This window comes from Struthio camelus, chromosome 3 (assembly GCF_040807025.1).
Source record: "Struthio camelus isolate bStrCam1 chromosome 3, bStrCam1.hap1, whole genome shotgun sequence".
Classification (NCBI taxonomy): Eukaryota; Metazoa; Chordata; class Aves; order Struthioniformes; family Struthionidae; genus Struthio; species Struthio camelus.
Genome location: NC_090944.1, coordinates 76793861 through 76813217, shown reverse-complemented (window position 1 = coordinate 76813217; position 19357 = coordinate 76793861). Strand labels below are relative to the sequence as shown.

The 19357-nt window shown below is 39.7% G+C and overlaps 1 protein-coding gene and 1 long non-coding RNA gene across 3 annotated transcripts in view; one reads left to right on the top strand and one right to left on the bottom strand.

The window, feature by feature from the left end:
- AIG1 (androgen induced 1) overlaps window positions 1–8919 on the bottom strand; it is a 130777-nt gene extending 121858 nt beyond the window's left edge. Inside the window, exon 1 of one of the 2 annotated variants that reach the window (XM_068938528.1) lies at window positions 8436–8919. In XM_068938528.1, coding sequence (XP_068794629.1) covers window positions 8436–8576 — 141 coding nt within the window. In that variant the 5' untranslated portion in view covers window positions 8577–8919. The remainder of the gene's footprint in view (window positions 1–8435) is intronic. The other variant, XM_068938529.1, reaches the window with a different exon arrangement.
- Window positions 8920–9329: 410 nt separating this feature from the next.
- LOC138066759 (uncharacterized) lies at window positions 9330–18175 on the top strand. The gene is made up of 3 exons (XR_011140245.1): window positions 9330–9565; window positions 14687–14740; window positions 17707–18175. It is a non-coding gene; the product is annotated as an uncharacterized lncRNA (long non-coding RNA).
- Window positions 18176–19357: the final 1182 nt, after the last annotated feature.

Here is a 19357-nt window from a genome sequence, read left to right as displayed (position 1 = left end):
GTTTCTTTCAAACTCCAAAGGGCAAATTGCATGGACTGACCTAAGTTGCCAGAAGCCTTCAAATAAATGAAAAATAGGTTCTAACTTCCCTTCAGCACTTCACATAAGCTTAACCTGTTTCTAGCCAATAGAATCTCTAAATACTGCCGTATGTTGCAAAAAAACCCAATAACAACAACAACCACCAATGCCAAATATTTGTGAAGAGAGTGTAAAACACCCTGAGGTAACTGGCAAATTGATGATGCAAATCCTTTGAACACCTAATCCCATGAATGGGGGGGGGGGGGAGGACTCATCAGATCTTCAGGGTTTCATCTAAGTAACACAAAAGCTTGCTTGGAAATTTTAATTTAGTTTAGGTTCTTCCTCTCTAGAAAGTCTGGAAGTTTTACTTCAGCTTTCAGATAATATTTTTTCTTCAAATTTAACTTTTCCATCCACTGAAGTTAATTACGCTTTTTTTCAGTTGCAGTAAATTTACCATGTTGAGTTGAAAAAATCTTGCACAGTAAATAAGAATAATATAACGAAGGACGTAAGGCACATCCTTTCAGAGCTTTTGAAAATACCCATGGGGAAAAATGTAGTTATTAAAAAAATGCCAGTTATTAAGGCAAAACTTGGAAAAGCTTTCATTAGAAAATATATTCAGTCCATTCACAGGGCCAATAAAAAGTCTGTGCTTCACTTAGGTTCTCAAAACAAGCTTTGGCAATGCCAATTTTCTTTTTGTCTTATATGCCATATATATACCTCGACATACAAGGTGAGAAGAGCAGGCCTCAAGATTCCGCTATTTAAAAGAACAAAAATGTACATAAGAGGAATTTGATGCGTGTTTTACACGTGTGCATCACTTTAGCTTCAAGCATGAACATGCGTCCAATATTGTGTGAACTTATTACATGACAGTATTTGTTTCTCTCTTTAATTCTGCCAAAAACATATAATCCGACCACTGGTGGTGGTCTTTTAACATTTAATCACTGGAGTTTCATTAGCAATTAAAACTTCAAATAACAAGGAATTCTCCACCTTTGCTGAGCTCCTCCCAGCATTAGAGTCTAAATTAAACTAGCACAATTAGAAACATGCTTTCCAAACACCACATTAAGATACGCAGGCACTGACAACTCCAGTGACTAAACAAGGAAAGTCGCAGCACAGAAATGGCTGGATGCAATGGAAGGAATGTGAGATATTTTAATTTCATTGCTTTGTTTAGATAAATACACACTTGGCATAATCTCGTACAACAAATCCACATTATACTATATTTAATATATTGCAAAATTGCCTGTTTTTTTCAACTTTGTTTGATTAAATTTCATTGTGGTTTTACTTTGTTCAAATCTGCATACATACTTCAGTGGAATGTCAGGGTTTTGTTATATAATTTCATAAAGTTCTTCTATTTAGGCCTTTAAACACCTTTATGTCATTTTGTCATAATCTGGCATATTAGCATATTGGAATTTCCATCAAACCTATAATAAAAGATGACTGAGGTTACTACAGTTTTAAAATTCCACACTTTAGCTTTTATCATTTGAGCGGTTCCCTATGTTCAGCTACAGTGATCAAGTTGAACGACTTTTTCCAGCTAAGGACAAAACATGTACCCATGTGGACTTCTACCTTACAACTTTTTGTACATTCTCAGGTTGTTGTAGCTGCAACGATTCCAGCAAAATTTGATTTTTATTAAAAATAATTTTAATTTAAAACACTAAGTTTGAAATTTTCTATCCTAGTTAAGGATTTAATAGGCTATATAAATCTTTAGTAGAACTTAAGAAGGACCATCTCCCAAAATTTATTTCTTGTATAACCTTATATGGCCTCATTAATATAACATAAGTACAGTTATAATGTCAAAAATATATCAACTAAATATTTTACTACGGACTTACATTCATAACAAATGAGGGAAGCTCAAACGTCAACTTCAGTTTCAGCACAGGAATTCTCTGAGGTACACTAGAGGTGTTGTCATTGCTTAAATAACTGTTTCAAATACAACAGTGTTGTTATGAACTTTGCCATATGGATGCACATAAGAATAACTTAATTATCCCTGCCACTAAAATTAAATTACAGAGAAATGTCTCCAACTGTAATGCAGTGCCTATAAGATTTTTTTCGAAGGGGAACAGAAAATCCACTAAACCAACTTCTCGAAGTTGTCATCATTTGAAACTGTTCTGGCAAAACTCAGCAGATTTGTCATTGTTTCACAATATAGCACTATTACCTAAGTTATGAAATAATATTACTGCCATTAGTTACATCTATAATCATAGTAAGTGATCTCAGTTTGTCTTCTCTTCTACCCTCTTTCCTTCCCCTGCCAAACCTGCTGCCAACACAAACATTTCACGATAGCCATAATTTTCCTAAGAATTCCCAAATTAAATGTTCAATACATTTAAGTCCAATCGTAAAATAAAAACATGCTAATAGAATGTGAAAATGGAACTCTTCAATGTAATGCTCAAAACCCATTCAATCTGAAATAGCGCTACAAAGAACAAACGCAAAACACGGTCTATGAATAAGAAATGGTGATACTATTACATTTTTATTATTGCGTTGGTGACATGATACGTAACTGTTTCTCTGACATATTTACAGCCCGAGAAGGAAAAAGAAAACTCTGAAACACACACCTATTAAAAGGCTCCCTTACGTATATCATTGCCTTTTCTCTCAAATGCATTAAGTGCCATTAAGAAACCTCACCTTCTTAAGATTCTTCAACGAGCAATCCTTTAGTTTCTTTCTCTGTCGACTGATAAACACTGGTGATTGTATTCTCTGTTACAGCAGAGAACACTGAGAAATCTAGACATGTTGATGAATTACCTCTGGGAGTAATATATAGAAATATTTAACACTTCTGTAATCTTTTCATACAAAAGCAGTATAACACTTGACAAAGGGGGGTGAATATCAGGGTAACTTTACAGATGATGAAAGAGAAAAAGAGAAGGTGAAATTAATTTCAGCAATGGAAAACTGAGAAAAGTGTCGTATAATTATATTCCACAGACTGTGAAATCTATTTTCATGTGTGTCCTCTGTGTTGTGGTAAGTTTAACCTGTACAGTTAGCAATGGAACTTGCTCAATTTCAGATGCCAAGTCAGTGGCACAGTTTGGAAGAACATAAACGATCTTCAGACACCAGCTAGGAACTGTAGGAGTTCAAGAACCTCATGCGATCTCACAATCTTTAATGTAGATACAGGAATAAAGGAAGGACAATACCATACATATTAGATGTTAAGAATTTATATATGACAGTGGAAGTAAATTCGTGAAGTATCTGATTATTTGGATAACGATTGACAAAGAAAATCAGTGTTACTTTCAAAATTCAGCTTTACCTTGAAGAGGTAAGGAGCAAATTCTGTCTTTTATTGTTAAAAGTGAATTAATATTAGTGGTAAGACAGTCTAATGTAATAAAATATTATTAATACTAAGGCATTGGGATTTTATAAGGTAAACAACAAATGTATTGCTAATAAGAACGCTACCTTATTTTATGGCAGGTAATGACTATATTGGCTGTTTGCAATCAAGCTGGTTTTTTGACCTTTACTTAAGGAAAACCCCCAATTTATTCTTCACTTCTGAATCTCTGGCCTCTGACATTTTCTAGTTCTCTTATTTCCTATCAGCAAGACTAAACCCAGCTTGGGCACATCCCATCTATAATTTTTACCCATGCTTTATTAAGCTGCTAGCTTTTTTCTTATCTAGCAAACGTACCTCATGTAATTTAATATAACTAATACAATAAATAAATTAAACTTAAATGACAGGCATACAAACTCTAGCTGCTCATCCTATTCTTGATGATATGCCTCTCTAAGTAAAGTTTTCCAAAGGGAAGAAACAATCTCAGTTCTGATAACTTATTTAAATTTAATCAAACTAAATTTAACGGCACTTTCTGCATGTACTAGCAAAAATGTGCCTGAGAACAGAACTGATACCTGTTTTTTGTAGAACTCAGTGTGCTAGGCCATGTATAAAAGTAGATACAGGCAAACAGATACTTTGCTTTTTAAGGAATAGTAAAAGTGTAAGGCTGGACAAGTTTGTATATAAGTGAAACTAATTCCTCCCTAGCTTTGGCTGCCCTTAATCAAGAGGTATGAATATCCATGTTAATGTTCTGTTATTCAAAATAGGATTGTTAACAAATCATGACACTTGATACCCCTTCTAAAATTCTAGCCTTGGTTTTTGTCTCTGCAAGTGCCCTGTCCAGTCTGTTTGAAAGCCCTTAAGGTTAAAAAATAAAAATAATAATAAAAAAAATTTATTACTGTATGCATATGCATACCCAATAGTATCTTGTTTTATTCTAGCTTTATTTGAGGAATAAAGTTTTCATAGACATTGCACAATGAAAAATAGAAGCTATTTAGACCAGGGCACCCTTTGTTAATGAGACATATGGTCCTCTTTTGGCGCTCGCAGGCTCCACTTCATTCCAGAATACAAACGCTGTTTATTTTTTTGCCTCCTCTCTCCACAACAGTAAGAGAACCAAGAGGAACCGAAGAACAAAACCTAATCCCTACAACAGTAAGAATCCTGCCATTTTAGACAAGTTGGTGCAAAGGATTCCTGAACAAATATGTGCATGTATGTTTATGAAGATAGGAGCGTGACTGCAATGTAGGCCAGATGACCCAGTTATCTTTAATTTCGCTACTTCAAGTGCTCACAGAACTGAACAAACAGCAGTACAATGGGGAAGTACTAAATTCCTGAAAGAGTTGTGTGACTGACAAACCTGTTGCATACAATCCTTTCATACTGGCATCGTTTTCACCCTACCCTAACTTTGCCTATAAGGCTCAGCAATAAATTCATAGGTTGTGGTACAGGGACCAGTGCAGTAGTCCAGTACTGAAGCACCAAAACCTGTAAAGGGCGAATCTGAGTCTAACAAAGGCAGCTATACAAGAGATTTGAGACAGCTGTCTTGAAATGTCTTGAATCTGGTTCTTTGCCTTTTTCACAGGAACTAACTTTGAGACTGTGCTGCGAGGTTGAGTGAAAAAACTATCATGTTGTAGCTATGAAGCAGCCTGAATATTCACTCGAACTGCCTGGCCCACTGACTGATCTTGGCAGCACCTGGTCACCTGTGTGTACCTCAGTTTCCTGCTCTATAAAATGAAGACAAGGATACTGCTGTTTTCTAAAGGATTTTGGAATCCATAGATACCAGGCGGAAATCAATACCACTTCTGGAATAGGCAGGATAAATATTTACAACCTCCACATATCAGGGAGAAAGTCTGAAGGGGAGCAATGATCATTAGCAGCAACAGTGAGGAACTGACAAAATGTATTTCCAGTACAGTCTTCATTTCAGAACATCTCTTCATAAACCATAAAAAATCTCCGTTGACGCAGATGTTTTAGGGAGAGTGGCCACCACATTCACAACTGCAAAGAAACTGAGTCAGTATGTAACAGCAGTTAACAGTCATCAATAATGCTTATTATCTCCTTTAATCCAAGGATAGGCGACATTAAGTATGAATATTGGCATCTAAGTAAATATTACTTAGGTATGAACATACAAAACACCATGGATGGGCAGGTAAAACAGATAAATCCAAACTCTGAGAACTGGTGAGCCACTGCATTCTCTAAAAGATAAAAACTAACTACTTACATCTTTTCAAACAATACAGCATTGCTATACTGTACTACACAGGATATTGCAGTCTTTAGCTAGGCATTAATTTCCTCTTAATGCTATAAACAGTGTAAGGACTATAAATCTAGTGTTCATACTAATGCGTAGATCTAGAACATTTTGCTATGTCTTGTGCTTTACTTTAAAGGAGTTTTAGAGTTTTTAGAGTTTCATATGAGTTTAGATTAGTTTTTCATAATTTGATTCAAAATTATGTTACACACAAATAACTAAACAGCACCTGTGCAAAGCCAGCTATCTAAATCTCTGAGGCACTCATTGATGCTGAGAGTGGAATGTACCATTACAACTGGATACATGGAAAAAATTCCATATTAGTTTTCACAATCAATTAATAAACTCACTTTCACAAAAACTGGTAGCATTTTTTGGAAACTGAAAGAACGTCTACGTGCCTCTGTGATGTTAAAGATGAAATCTCTGCTTGTGGAGGTACAATCTGCAGCAAGAACACACGTCTGACAAGACTCTGGCATTGCTGATATTTTGTCTAGACAGACTTTGAATATGACTGACACAGGAACACGACACATGGTTGAGGAAATTGAAACTTATGGACGAGCTTTTTAAGACTTAGCTAACAGAGTATTTTGGAAGCGTGCCTAGCATCCTCCAACCACTCCTGGAATCCTCCTCAGGAATCTAACAGGATTTTGTTTCGCGAAGTCTCCCAGTTGTCCCAGAGGACATAAAGACAGATCTGCTTAGGTAAGATGCTACCAGAGGTATTTGGACACAATTAAATATTGTTAACAAGTGGAGAGTGCAATTTTCTGGCTAGGCACCAAGAAAGGCATTCAAGTAGTTGTGACCACTATTCAGAAGGAATCTAGACTATTAGGAACTATTAACCTTTTCTCGACTATCAGACTTGACTATGGGTAACACATGACATCTATGACCTAAAGGACAGAAGTGACTAATTAGAGTTGATAACTGTTCCAGTCCTTGTTTTAGAAAGCATTACATATTTACTTGACCTTCTGGGCCATGTCAGAAGTAGTCTGACCCATGTGTATGCTTTGGCGGGAAAGTCCACATGAACTTGTCATAGACAGCAGATTGTAATTTCTTGGGAAATAATATCATGCACTGTCAAATGTTACTTTCAATGCATGACAAACAGCCTTAGTTCACTTAATCCTCCAGGGACTGTCAGAACTATATAAAACAGAGAAAAACGTGAAAGAGACTCAAGTACAAGGTCATCGGCTTTAACTTTAGTTGGTTCACATCCAATTCAACTGTCGCTGAAGTCAACAGTTCTGCCCTAACTTAATGGGATTTGACTCTAACCTCTATCAATCAGTATCACTGATGGTACTGTTCAGCAGCCCAGAAGGAAAAATAACCAAACTTAGGCATTAGTTTGCATTCCAGAAAAAATCCAGGCCTTAAGACACCTTTTTACAATGGCAGTAAAAGCGCCACTAATGGCTATGATCCTCAAAGGTCCAGATAATTTTTTGCACCCAACAAAAAAACTAGCCTTGGTTAAATAAAAAATATGGTTGTTGTTTCTTTTCTCTAAAAAAAAAAAAAGGAGCTCAATGAACCTTATCTTAATTCTGACATAGAAATTTGCACCCCTGACCTACTCAAATTCACAAACTCGACCTACTAACTGGGTATTAAGTGTGTAGGCAGTTAATGCAGCAATATTTGTGAAATAAGAATGGGATACTGAGAAACGTTTTATCATCAGGGATCACCGAAACAGAGACTTTTTCAGACTTTCTGTAACTCAGTGGGAACTACAAAATGTATTTTTTAATTATACTGTGGATTCATAGAAAAAAAAGTGCTTTGGTCGAGGTGCAAGGTGAAAGTTGTTATTTTATTTCTGAATCGGGAACCAGCTGTCTCCTGCCATTTCCTCTTTTCCTCCCACCCCCTCTCCCAAGTACGCTAGAAGCAACACTGTTACTGAAGCGGTAAGGCTATGAAACTGGGGGCAAGAATAGCCCTTGACCAGCAAGGTTCAGCTGCAGCACTAGGTGGTTCCCAGTGGACTTACACACATGACAGTTCAAGATCTGAATCCTTATGAAGAAAGGTGAAAAGAAACATCTTTGGTTTAATAGATCGGTTTATGAGTTTGGAACCAAAGCTAACTGGATCAGGCAAGCTGAGTCGCCTAATGGGTTTTGTGTTGCTCTCGCACTAGCACCTGCTGGGCAACGATTCCTCTGGTGGGCCAAAGGGAACAAGGCATGTTTTCTACTTTGACAGCACGCTTGAGGAGGCTGGAGCCAAATACTGGGACCAGCAGGTTCTGGTGTTTGCTGTCATCCCTTAAAAAAAAGGGTGAAACACGGGAGAAGTATTGCTGTGACCGGGCGGCGGGCGCACTTTGCCCACCGGGCTCCGTGCCGCCGCGGCCCGCTTGCACACAACAGCTCCTCGGCTTTGTCCGTGTCTTTCTCCTTCCAAACCACCCGGTTCCGCGGCCGTCGTCTCCGACCGGCTCCTCTCAACGGCCGGCCCGGGAGTCACAACATGTCGCCGTCCCGCTTTCAGGTCACCTCATGGCGCTGCCGTCGAGCGGGGCGGCCGCGCCGGGGGGCCGCGAGCGGCCGGGCCCGCCCACGCGCGCGGCGACGGCGGCGGCCGTTGGGCGGGCGGCCTGGCGGAGGGGGCAGGGGGCCGGGGCGAGACGGGGTGAGGGGGGGAACGACTTACCAGGTCTATGAAGGTCAGAAATTTCCAGCTGCCTCCATAGGTCTGATGCGCGGGCATGTCAATGGCCTTGAAATTGCACAGGATGGAGCAATAGGACAGGAGGATGGCGGCGCGCAGCACCTGGCAGGGCACCAGCGCCATGTTGCACGCTGCGCAGGGCCGGCTTCCGTGTGTGTGTGTGTCTGCAGGGCCGGCCTCCGCGGCGGCGGTCGGGCTGCGCTTCCGTGCGTGTGTGTCTATGAGTGTGTGCCCCCGCGCCCCGGCCGGGGTGGAGCGGAGCGGCCGCGCTGTGCGGCAGCGGGTGTCCTGCCGGGGCCGAGGCGGCCGGCGGCTGCGGCGGGGAGGAGCGGGGGCGGGGGGGAGCGGTGCAGGCGGCGGCGAGCGGCGGAGCCGGCGCTATTGCTCGTGTCGGCGCGCTCCCGAGCCGCGGCTCCGTCGCCGGGCCGGAGCCGTGCGCTTGCCGAGGGGCCGCGGGGCCAGGCCCGCCCGCCTGCGCTGCCGCTGCCCCGCGGGGCCTGCGGTGGCAGGTGGGTCCGGGGGCGGCCGGGGGGGGACACGGCCCTCCCGCCAGGGACGCGCGTCCCTCAGGCGTGCTCGCCCAGCCGGGAAGGAATGCGCGTATTTGCGAACTTGCGCGTGGTAAAAGAAACCCCTGTCAGCGCTTGGCGGCCCGCGTTCATTTCCCAACTAGAAACAAAAAAAAAAAAAAAAAAAGGAAAATTCAGGCGCTATCCTTCCCACCTGCAATTACGTTTTGTAATTACTGTGCAATGAACTGCTGTTTCGCATACGCGCTCCTGGGGCGACTGCACCCCCCCCCCCCGCCGCTGCCTGCCCGCCCGTGGGGGGGGAGAGGGCCCAGCGGCCGTTGCCCAGCAGCCGTTGCAGCAAGCCGGCGGCAGGCGGGGTCTTTGGCGCGGTCAGCTGACCGCGCCTCAGCCAATCCGCTGCGGGGTGGCAGCGCGCGGCGGCGGTTAGAGCAGGTGTCACCCCCAACGGCCCTCGGTGCGAGCAGGCGGCGGCAGTGGCAGCGGTGGTGTGTGGGGGGAGGCGCAGACAGTTGTGGCCGAGCAAACGCACAAGCGAGCCCACCTGATAAACACCGGTTGAGCTGTAACTCCACAGTTATGGTATGCTCTTGGTTCATATGACCTCTGCTGTGTGTTGAGAACCGTTCACAATCCTTTTGTGTATACTTTTGAGGAACCCTCAAGTCTTTCATGTCTCTTAGCAGCAAGCCTCCCACTTGTTTTGCTTATATCCAACACACGTACACACAAACAATTGCTAGAGGTGTGCTTCCTAATACTTGCAAACACCTGGAGTTGTGGCCTCATTATCCCAGTATTAAAATGTTGGGTGCGATATCTGTGCTGTTACTGGTTGTAACTAACCTCTTTGTAATAATTTCCCAGTGACCAGGAGGTCATTAGGAAGGTTCATGCCCTCAGCTCTGACTCGTGATGGCTGCCTTCTCCCTGAGAAGGCCAAAAATGCACTTACCAGCAGAAACAGCTAGTCTTGGAACAGGAAGGACTTGAATTGCAGTGCCAGTCATGTTCTGAGGGGGCCTTGAGACCAACCACCTCCTGTTTCATTATTCCAGGAGCAAATAAAATAAGTAGAAGGACACTGAAAGAACTCATGAAAGAGAAATCAAGTGAAAGACAATACCTGGATAAGTGAGCACTGGTGTAATTTCAGGGTTTAGTATTGATACCTGCCTTTGTCTAAGGGCAATGAATGAGAGCTTCTTCCGTCAGCAGAGGTTTGACCACTGAAGGGATTGTTGGTGTTATAAGCAGCTGCAGTTAAGGAGGTCTTGTGCTTGGACTTCTTCACCCTAAAAAGGATAGGTTCTTAAAGTGTTTGACTTGAGAGTTAGTTTAATTGCTCCACCAGCTGGAAAAGTTATTTTAGAAGGAAAAACACTAAGTAGCAGTGATATTGGGGCTTGAATTACACAAATGACTTCTAAACAACGTCTCCATACATCTGTCCTTTGCAATAAATATTTGAACAAGAAGTGGCTTTATCATAATTATGATACTGGAAGGCAAAAAGAATCAATGATTCTGCAATGTGTTCCCTACTTTTATTCGTCACATAGACACAAGACCTCTTAATCAGGTATCTACCGTGTTCAAGTTCTGAAAAAATGAAGGATTGTTTAGGGGAACACGTGCCAGCACCTATCCTAAAAGAAATTAGCACAATTTAAGTTATTTGCTTATGGGGAGGAATTGTATTTCAGGCACGCACAAAGAATCCTCTAGGAGCGTGGAGCATGAGTTTCGTGCTAGATCGTTAGGTTATCTTACCTATCAGTTTACAGCCACAGCAAGCACATTAGGCATTCAGACCTTTCTGTTGTCTGTGGTATGTATTTTAGTCTTACAGATCAAAAGAGTTCAGTTTCATTGAAGACTTAATGTTCAGCATTAGAGGTATCTGGATAAAACGTTGTGGCCTACAATACATAGAAGACCAGACAAATAAGGTTAATAGCGTGCCCCAGTACAAATGGATCTATGGAGTACACCAGTTGCTGCTAGGAATCTGATGTCTGTGCTGTGTGTATTGCAAGGGGCTTTACTGCAGATTAGTTCTTACCTGGACCTGTGGACTAAATGCTCATTAATGGCTGGAGTGCGTTAAGTGAACGCCTAGAGTATATCTTCTGCTTTTGTTTTTATCCAGATGGAATCCAGCTTGCATTCTAAGCCTATATCATGATATGAACCAAAGCAGAACAGTATGAGTGCAGATGATCAGTAGATTTACTTCTAAAGTGCGTTGTTGATCTGAACTATAATGCTAGTGTAGAGGCACTCTTAGTACGCAGTTCTCGCTGGACTTGAGCTTTATAAGCTTTTAAAAACAGGCTCCATGTGGGCCACTACAGCATGACTGATTACAAACATATGCATGTACATGCTCATATCTTGCAGTCAGCCTCCGACATGGAGTTCTTTGGGTTGTCTAATTCTTAGACAGTTTATGTCTTCTACTGTTCTAACTGCAACCTCCTGCTGCTGTGTAGGGGAACTCACTCCTTGGATCACCTGAACGTTGCTAACGTGTCACCACAAACAGTACTCACTGAACATCACTTACTAATTGCCATTCCCAGTTATCCTTCAAGTCACATGTGGTTACACATCTTGCAGAGTTTCAGCATCCTTAAAACTTTTTAAAAAGGGAAAAACTACCCATTTTGAGAGCCCTATTTTGAATGCTTCTTCAATTCTACTCTCCGCTCTTCCACAGAGACGTCAGTAAAGCTCACAGAAAATCCTAGCCTTGCATGAAGAAAAACATTCACCCAGCCTTGTAAACTAAGGTGAAATTTTAAGTGAAGCAGAATATGTAAACACTTTTGTTCCCCATTTTCTTCTTTCAAGACAGGTTAGCTAACATTCCAGGCTCAGCCAAGCTTCTTCCTAGCAAAGGCTCTTCTTTGTTTAGCATTTCTAGACCTCTGAAAGGAAACTTAACTCCTTTGTGGGTGGGTCCTTTGTGCATGTGTCCTTTTAAAAGGCATATCTGTTGAATCTCTGAACAGTATTATAATGAAGGCTAATTAGATTGTAGGCTGCCGTTTTCCTCTTATGTGCCATAGTGGAGTTTATACTCCCCAGCTATTGAGAAACAAGCAGCATAGTCTTTTGTGACTGTGATTGAAATACATTTGAAGTGGATTTGCTTTCCTTGGAGGATTTTGTCTTACATTTTTTCAGCAAAGTAAAAATGTGTAATTTTGATAATTTATTCTTTATCTTGGTATATGATTGCAACTTTTCAGTACTTTGTAAAATGTTTACATTTCAGGCTTTTGATCAAATCCATAAATCTTAGTAAGGTAGACTATAAGCATTTAATAGATGATATGCAAGGCTATTCCCTGATTTTTCAGGTCCTGATGTTTAAATATTTGCATATATGTAAATTGTGCATAACCACAACTAAATTTTCATAAGTCACATGATATAAGTTCATTGGAAAGTGTGAGAGTTTGACATAGGTCATACTAGTCACAGAGTGGAGATGGAAAAGTGTTTTAGACAGGAAAGCGTGTCAGAAGCACTGGTATTTCTGGGATGGGGGAGGTTAAGCAATGCTATCTACTACAGGGAGGAGGAAGCAAGATGCCTGCAAATATGTCAGAGGATTGAATGGAAAAGACTGAAAAGGTGGGTTTCCCATCCAGTTGTTATTATAAATCAGTGAAGCATGATGTTTTTGCTGTTTTGCCACTTAGGCAGAATAAGGTAACATCTTGGGAGTCCAAGTTTTAATCTTTTCTATGCAGGCTAGCAGATGAGAATGCTTAAGAGGGGTTTTGCTGTTCTTTTCTAAAGGAACTGCAACTGATTTTCTGGACAGCATTGTGTTTTGTGAATATCAAAGAATAATTTCGTGAATGGTCTTTGAAAGGTGTTTTGAGACCTGAGCAAGGAGGTGCCTTTTCTTAAGTAGGTGGTTTATATGGAAATGAGTTGTTTACAAGGAATTATGCCACAAGCAGTTACCTTCAAAGAATAATCCATAATAATGCATGCTTGAACTCATAGGAAATTCGTGATTACTGCCTCATCACAGTGTGTTCATGATGATGCACCTGATACTGCAGTTTCTAATATTTAAGGTAGAGTATACAAACTGTGCCGACATAAGTGTACTTGAATGTTTGGGAGTGTCACTCCCTTTGATTCTACCCAAGCAGATATGCAAAGATTAAGCTTTTCTTGCAATGGCTGTAAGTGTAATTATTGGAAACATTATAAAATAAAACCGCACAGGCAAGTATTGAGGAAAAGCCTGCCCATGCCTAAGAAAGAAGAGTTTTTAGAACTGTTCTTAAATGTGTATTTTTTACATATGCATGTATATATGCAATATATATAGTTCTGCAGTCAGGTGAATTATCACTGAAGGTAGTAGGTAACCACACATACCAGAGGAGGATTCAACACAAAATCTTTGCTAAGGCAGTCATTCATCTGCTGTGACTGGGCCCATTGTTAATAGTAATATTAAACTTTAGGCAAGTTTTTATTTATTTATTCTCTATATATGTTGTTAAAATAAGGAAATTTACTCTGCACAGATGTAAAGGATAAAAATGGAAAGATGGAGAAAAAAGAGAACAAAAGTGAAAAGGCCGTCTTTATGCCAGGCCTAAAGAACAGTGCGCTTAATCATACTTTGGCAGCTGCATGTTTATAAGATGACTGATAATGTTATTGCCAATTTAGTTTTAAGTTTAGGCTTAAGATTTAGAGTGAAATAATGAATATAACCTATTTTGTACCTTATACTCTATGGTATATATCTGCATACTTAACAATTTGGGGAATAGAGGTGAGCCAGAGACAACCCCTTGCTATTTAAAGGAGATATGTGGAACAGAATTTAGGTGACTTGGAAATATTGTCCATTCATCCTTTCTGAGAGTTAAACTTTACATTGCCCTGAAAGAAAGACTATGTACTTTCTTGCTGTAATGGAGAAATGTGCAGATAAGATTTGCTGCATTCAGCCTTCCCATTAACTTAGAATTTCCAACACTGTCACTTTTATAAAGAAAAAGTCTTATTGTGCAAATCAGGAGTCGTGAATATGTAAGTGAAGTGGAGAGTGGGTAAGCAGCTTAACTTTTCTTCATGTTTGGGTCAGATACATTGTATGCAGCAAAGCTGATTGACCTTAGAAGTTTTTATTTCTTCATTTCATATGCTTTCTAATGATTACTAAGGACAATGTTAGGGCAAGAAAGGAAGTTAATGGGCCTATGAGGTGCATAAGAGCAATTCTGCTCAGGAATGTTCTATCCATCCATAGATAATACTACCCTCTGTAAACCAATGCAAATGTTCATCCGTTGCAGGATACAGTCTACCAAGAATGTAGCCTTTGGGAAATGGTTTATGCGCTCACAACACATAATCTACTAGTTTTAAATTACCTGAAGTCCTGTTTTAAGAGGTTACCCACCATACTTTGAGATACCTGTCAGCAAATTCTTGAAAAGGCTGGGTACACAGTATGGTGTACCAATGAACGGTTTGAGTATCAATGAACAATAAAAAGCAGAACTGCTTGCCATGGAGAAATATAGGTCAGCTTCTTGTTAAAAATGCACAAAAGAAGACAAACAAAATTTGTACGAGTAATTATAAAGGCAGAACATTTAATTCTGTATATAACTGTATACTAAGTGTCTGTCTTTTCTTTGATCCTTTTTTCAGAAGATAGTTCTGACGGATGAATTGTTACCAGATAGCGTTTTAATATAAATGGAGGTACGTATGCAACTAACACATAATTCCCCAGGCCTGCCTCAACTTTCTAGATGATCTTGTTACAATCAGCTCTATAATGGCTTACATCCCCTAAGTGCAGCACCATGCTACCTCCCCTGAACACCTATGCATAGGGGCAAGAGGTGGGATAAGAAACATGGAATAGGAATAACATAGATGCCCTACACCAATTCGGTAACACTGCTAACATAAAAAAGCTATGTTATTGTTAATTCGTTCTGAAGATTTAATATGTGTAGTCTATGAACTGAGTTGGAACAAATCTCTTCCTCTAAATCACTGATCAAAACTTGGAAAATTATTTATCTGCGCCATATCTCTACCTCAAATTCTCTATAAAACTGGACTAGCAATAATCCTGTCTTATATGCAAGCTGAAAGTTCTTCTCAACAAAGCCTATTTCTTCATATATTTAAAAGTTATAAATATGTAATTATACATCACTCAGTTACACCTGGGACTTTTGCAGAAATCTAAGAGGAAAAAAATACTGTTTTTTAAAACAACTATAGATTCTCTTCTGCAACAACTAACTTTAATGGGCAGCACTGTAAAATCAAATGTGAGATAAGTTCTATTGTGAATCTGGTAATAATTATCTGGTCCGGCTGCAGTAGGGTTTAGCTGATCAAGAGAGAGCAGCAATACGCATCTAATACAACAGTCAGGATACTAGGAGCATCTCATTCAGTAGCAGAGAGACAGTGCTGGCTAGTACCAACAATAGTAACCAAATACCCGTCTCAAAGATTTGACCAGTTGGCTTTGCTGACTTTGTGGAGACCTGCAGTGTTTTTGGGCTTCCAAGCAAACCCTGAGGTACCTACCATCATCTGCTAGCATCCCTGCAGGAGGTGCTTATCATATGCCAGCTCCTCCTCTCTTTATAGGAGTGACTCTTAGCAGAAAGCCACACTGATGGCTTTTGACTACCTGCCAGACAGTGCAGCAGTAACCAGGCTTTCTCCATCACTAGCTGGAAGCTGCTATTCTATGTACTTTTTAAATCTAATACTCCTCTCAAACTGTCTTTCATACAGCTTGTAGAAACTGTACCTTTTTCAGTACATCTTTCCCTTTGATGCAATGTGCTGTTTAAGCTTCGCATTTCTCTAAACTAAAAATGGTAGGAAGACTTTACTGCTGTTGCACTGTAGATGGTTCCATAGAGTGATTTTCCTGGATATTGATGCTTTTTTTGTTCCTCCACATATAGTAAATGTTTTGTCAAATCTGATTCATGTTCTGGAAAAGCAGAACATGAACAAAAAATCTTTGAGTCAAATTTCTTCATATCTCTGGAGTATCCTTTTTCTTGCCTTCTCTTTTTTAGTTAAGTCTGTGGCTATGCTGATGGATTAAGTCACTCATTTTTACTCTTCTAGCCTCTTTTCAAATATTGTTCTTAGACACAAAGAGTCACTATGACTGTAGCAGACAGAACAGTATTCCTGTAATTTCCTCGCTTATCAATCTGCCATGTGCCTCTATTTCCAAAAGCCTCTCTTTAAATACGCTTGCAAAAAGCAGTAACCGCAACAAGCCCCTAAAAAAATATTAAGTGAAAAGGGAGACAAACACACATATCAATGTAGTACAAATACTGAATTGGAAACTAGGTTTAGGGAGACGTCCATGAACAACTTTCCCCACTGTTTGTGCACCTCTGCCTATTTGTATAGTCTGATGATCATTTAATTGAGATTAATTGCAGAGGAGAGAGTGATAATATGCATTAAAGGAGAAGAGTAAAGGAAAAGCAGAAAGTCTAGACCAGCCTTCAGACAGAAGCCATCTGAGCTCTTAGATACATCTGCCACAAACCCATGTATGGGCAAATGAACACACTGAAATTACTTTGAACACTCTCGCAACTGCCTTTTTCTGTATTATGATCTTGCTACCCACTTGCTGGCAAAAATAAAAATCAAAATATTTTGAGACAGATATATCATGGGAATTTCTGTACAAATGAATGAAATAATCATAATCCTTGCTTTCCTGAATGACATCACTTGCACAATACATACAAACCACTGCAGAGGACACACATTGGAATAAAAGATGCTAATGGGTGTTTGCAAAGAAAAGCTAGTGCCTCCTATCCTTGGGAAATATTTGGCTGCCGCAGCTCCTGACCCCAAATCTTAAATTCACTAAGTGAGTGGAATAACTGCAAATCACTTTGCCACTGTTATCCTGTTTATAGAAGGAACACAAATATATATACCTCACAGATTTATCATGAAGAGAAGGCAGTCTAAGTAGATGCGAAACAGCATTATTACAAGGCTTAGCAGTATGATTACTAGCGAGTAAAGCACAGCAGAATAAACCAGAAGAGGCTGAATTAGGCTGTCTTTGTTGGAAGTAATCTCAGAGGCTGCAAATATGATAAATAGGATACCTTTGAAAGCCTTAAGGGTCCCTTTTTGGAGTATATTATCTGGTAAATTTGACTAGTTACTCTCATTATAAGACTACATAGTTAAAAAAATTTTTGACAGTTGCTAGGGATAATTGAAATGCATAGGACTTCATTTTTTGCCAAAATTGTTATGTGAATGGGAGTGGAAGAAGTTATGTTTATGCACCTTTTGCAAAAAATGCATCCCATTTTCAAGCATCTTCAAGTGTTGCATGCACTTATGCACCCTCTGACCTAGCAGCATTATTATCTATGAGCAACCCAGATGGCACACTGGGATTCAGAACCCAGTCTAAACCCTTGGAAGAATCCATATAATTTCAGGTGGTTTAGGTGAATCACAAAGCTATCCTTTCCCTTTATGTTTTCTAAACCTCAGGAGTCCGGGGTTTGTGAGGTTTTTTGCTTTATTTTTCTTACTGGCTTCCTAACATAAGAGATGTCCTTCTTATCAGAGTAGATGATATTCTGAATGTTTACAACACAATTTTGAGAGAGGTTTTTTTTTAATTTCAGACGTTTCCAGTGGAAGCTGAGGAAACTTCATATTCTTCACTTTATCACTGAAAAGATTTCCAATTGTATCTGTTATCCTAGTAAATGATTCACTGTGGGACAATAGCCTGTTGCCTGTGATAGAACTGAACGTAGCATAATGGATTCAGATGGAAGAACTGTGCAAACTTATTTCTTCCAGGGCCAACAGGCCTAGTTAAAACTTTGTTAATTGTGCTGTAATGATATGTCTCCTCTTGGGAATTACTAGTCTGTGATGGGGACATGGTGTTCCACAGGTGACTGCAAACTACTAACATTCAGTGTTAGTATAAATTTTAAATGACTACCTAAATCCCTGTGAACTGCATAATCTTAATGTAAAAGTAATCTTTTTAAGGTACTTAGGATAATGGGAGCGCTTAAGTACTATGTTTTTTTCACTTATTTGATATAGTTCTTTTACCCTCATGAATAAATTAGCATGCCTAAAAAACTCCGTACTTTTATTAGATTTAATCTATGAAGTTTCCCAGTTCAACTAACCATGCAAATATGTGTCCCGTTTTAACATCTTCTGTGGATCTGAAATTAATATTTGGCCCCTTTTCTTCTGATTTTAGTGATAAAGCTTCCAATGAGAATGATACAGGATCAAGCCTGAGCTCATGCAACTTATTTACTCAAGGCCAGGGTTCTGCCTTCATTAAAACATTTAAAACAATGCAGTAGAGTGTAGTTTTTATGCTACAACCAGTACATGATAGATTTTGAGTAACATCATTCTTCTCTCAGTAGCATGAGCAGATATTCTTCGTTTTCACTGATGTGCCCATAAGTTGAAAGGGAAAAAGAATTAATTGAACAGAATACCAAAGCAAAGCAAAAAGCAACTCAAAATGAAAGTGTGTATGCAAATGAAAGTATTTGATAGGGGCAGAAAGTGGTTGCATTCTAAGTCCTCTGCCTTCAGATTTTACGTTATTCTCTAACATTATAGCAATGGATTAATTAATCTTCATTAAAAAAGAACAGCCTCCTCCCCAGTGTTATTAGGTTGAACAGATACACCATGTAGAGATTGTTACTATTTGCTAATTTTCAACTAATTTATTAAGATCTGCTCTCATTTTTTAATTTTCAGTAATCAGTGCCACTCTGTTATGAAAGCACCTCTGCAGTCTAGACAGTACATACTCATTTATGTGATAAATAATGGATAAATACTGAGTATGCCATTAGCCGTTAATGCAGTGGATTGATTCCTTGCAGCACGTATACTCCATCCTTGTTTTAGCACTTATGCCACCTGTCTCTTGCACTTACTATGTGATGCTTCAATAGCAGGGAATGGGGTTCCCTAATCATTCTTAATTTAGCTCATTTTTATCACTCATAAACAGGCTGACAGAAAATAAAGCTTATCTTTGTGATATGACAGAGAGAAGTGCAAATCAAGAGGTGCAACTACTGCCTTAATGACTGCTTTCACTACTCTGTCCTGTAGTTTTAGCACAATACAGATTACTTGTGGATAACCAGAAAGAATCAGTAGAACTTATTTCTTTTCTCAGATTTCTATTTTGACATTTCCACTGTTTTGGCCAAGTGGCTGGGACAAACAAAAGTTATTTAAAGTTTCTCTTCCAATTACCTTCAGGTGTAGGAACAG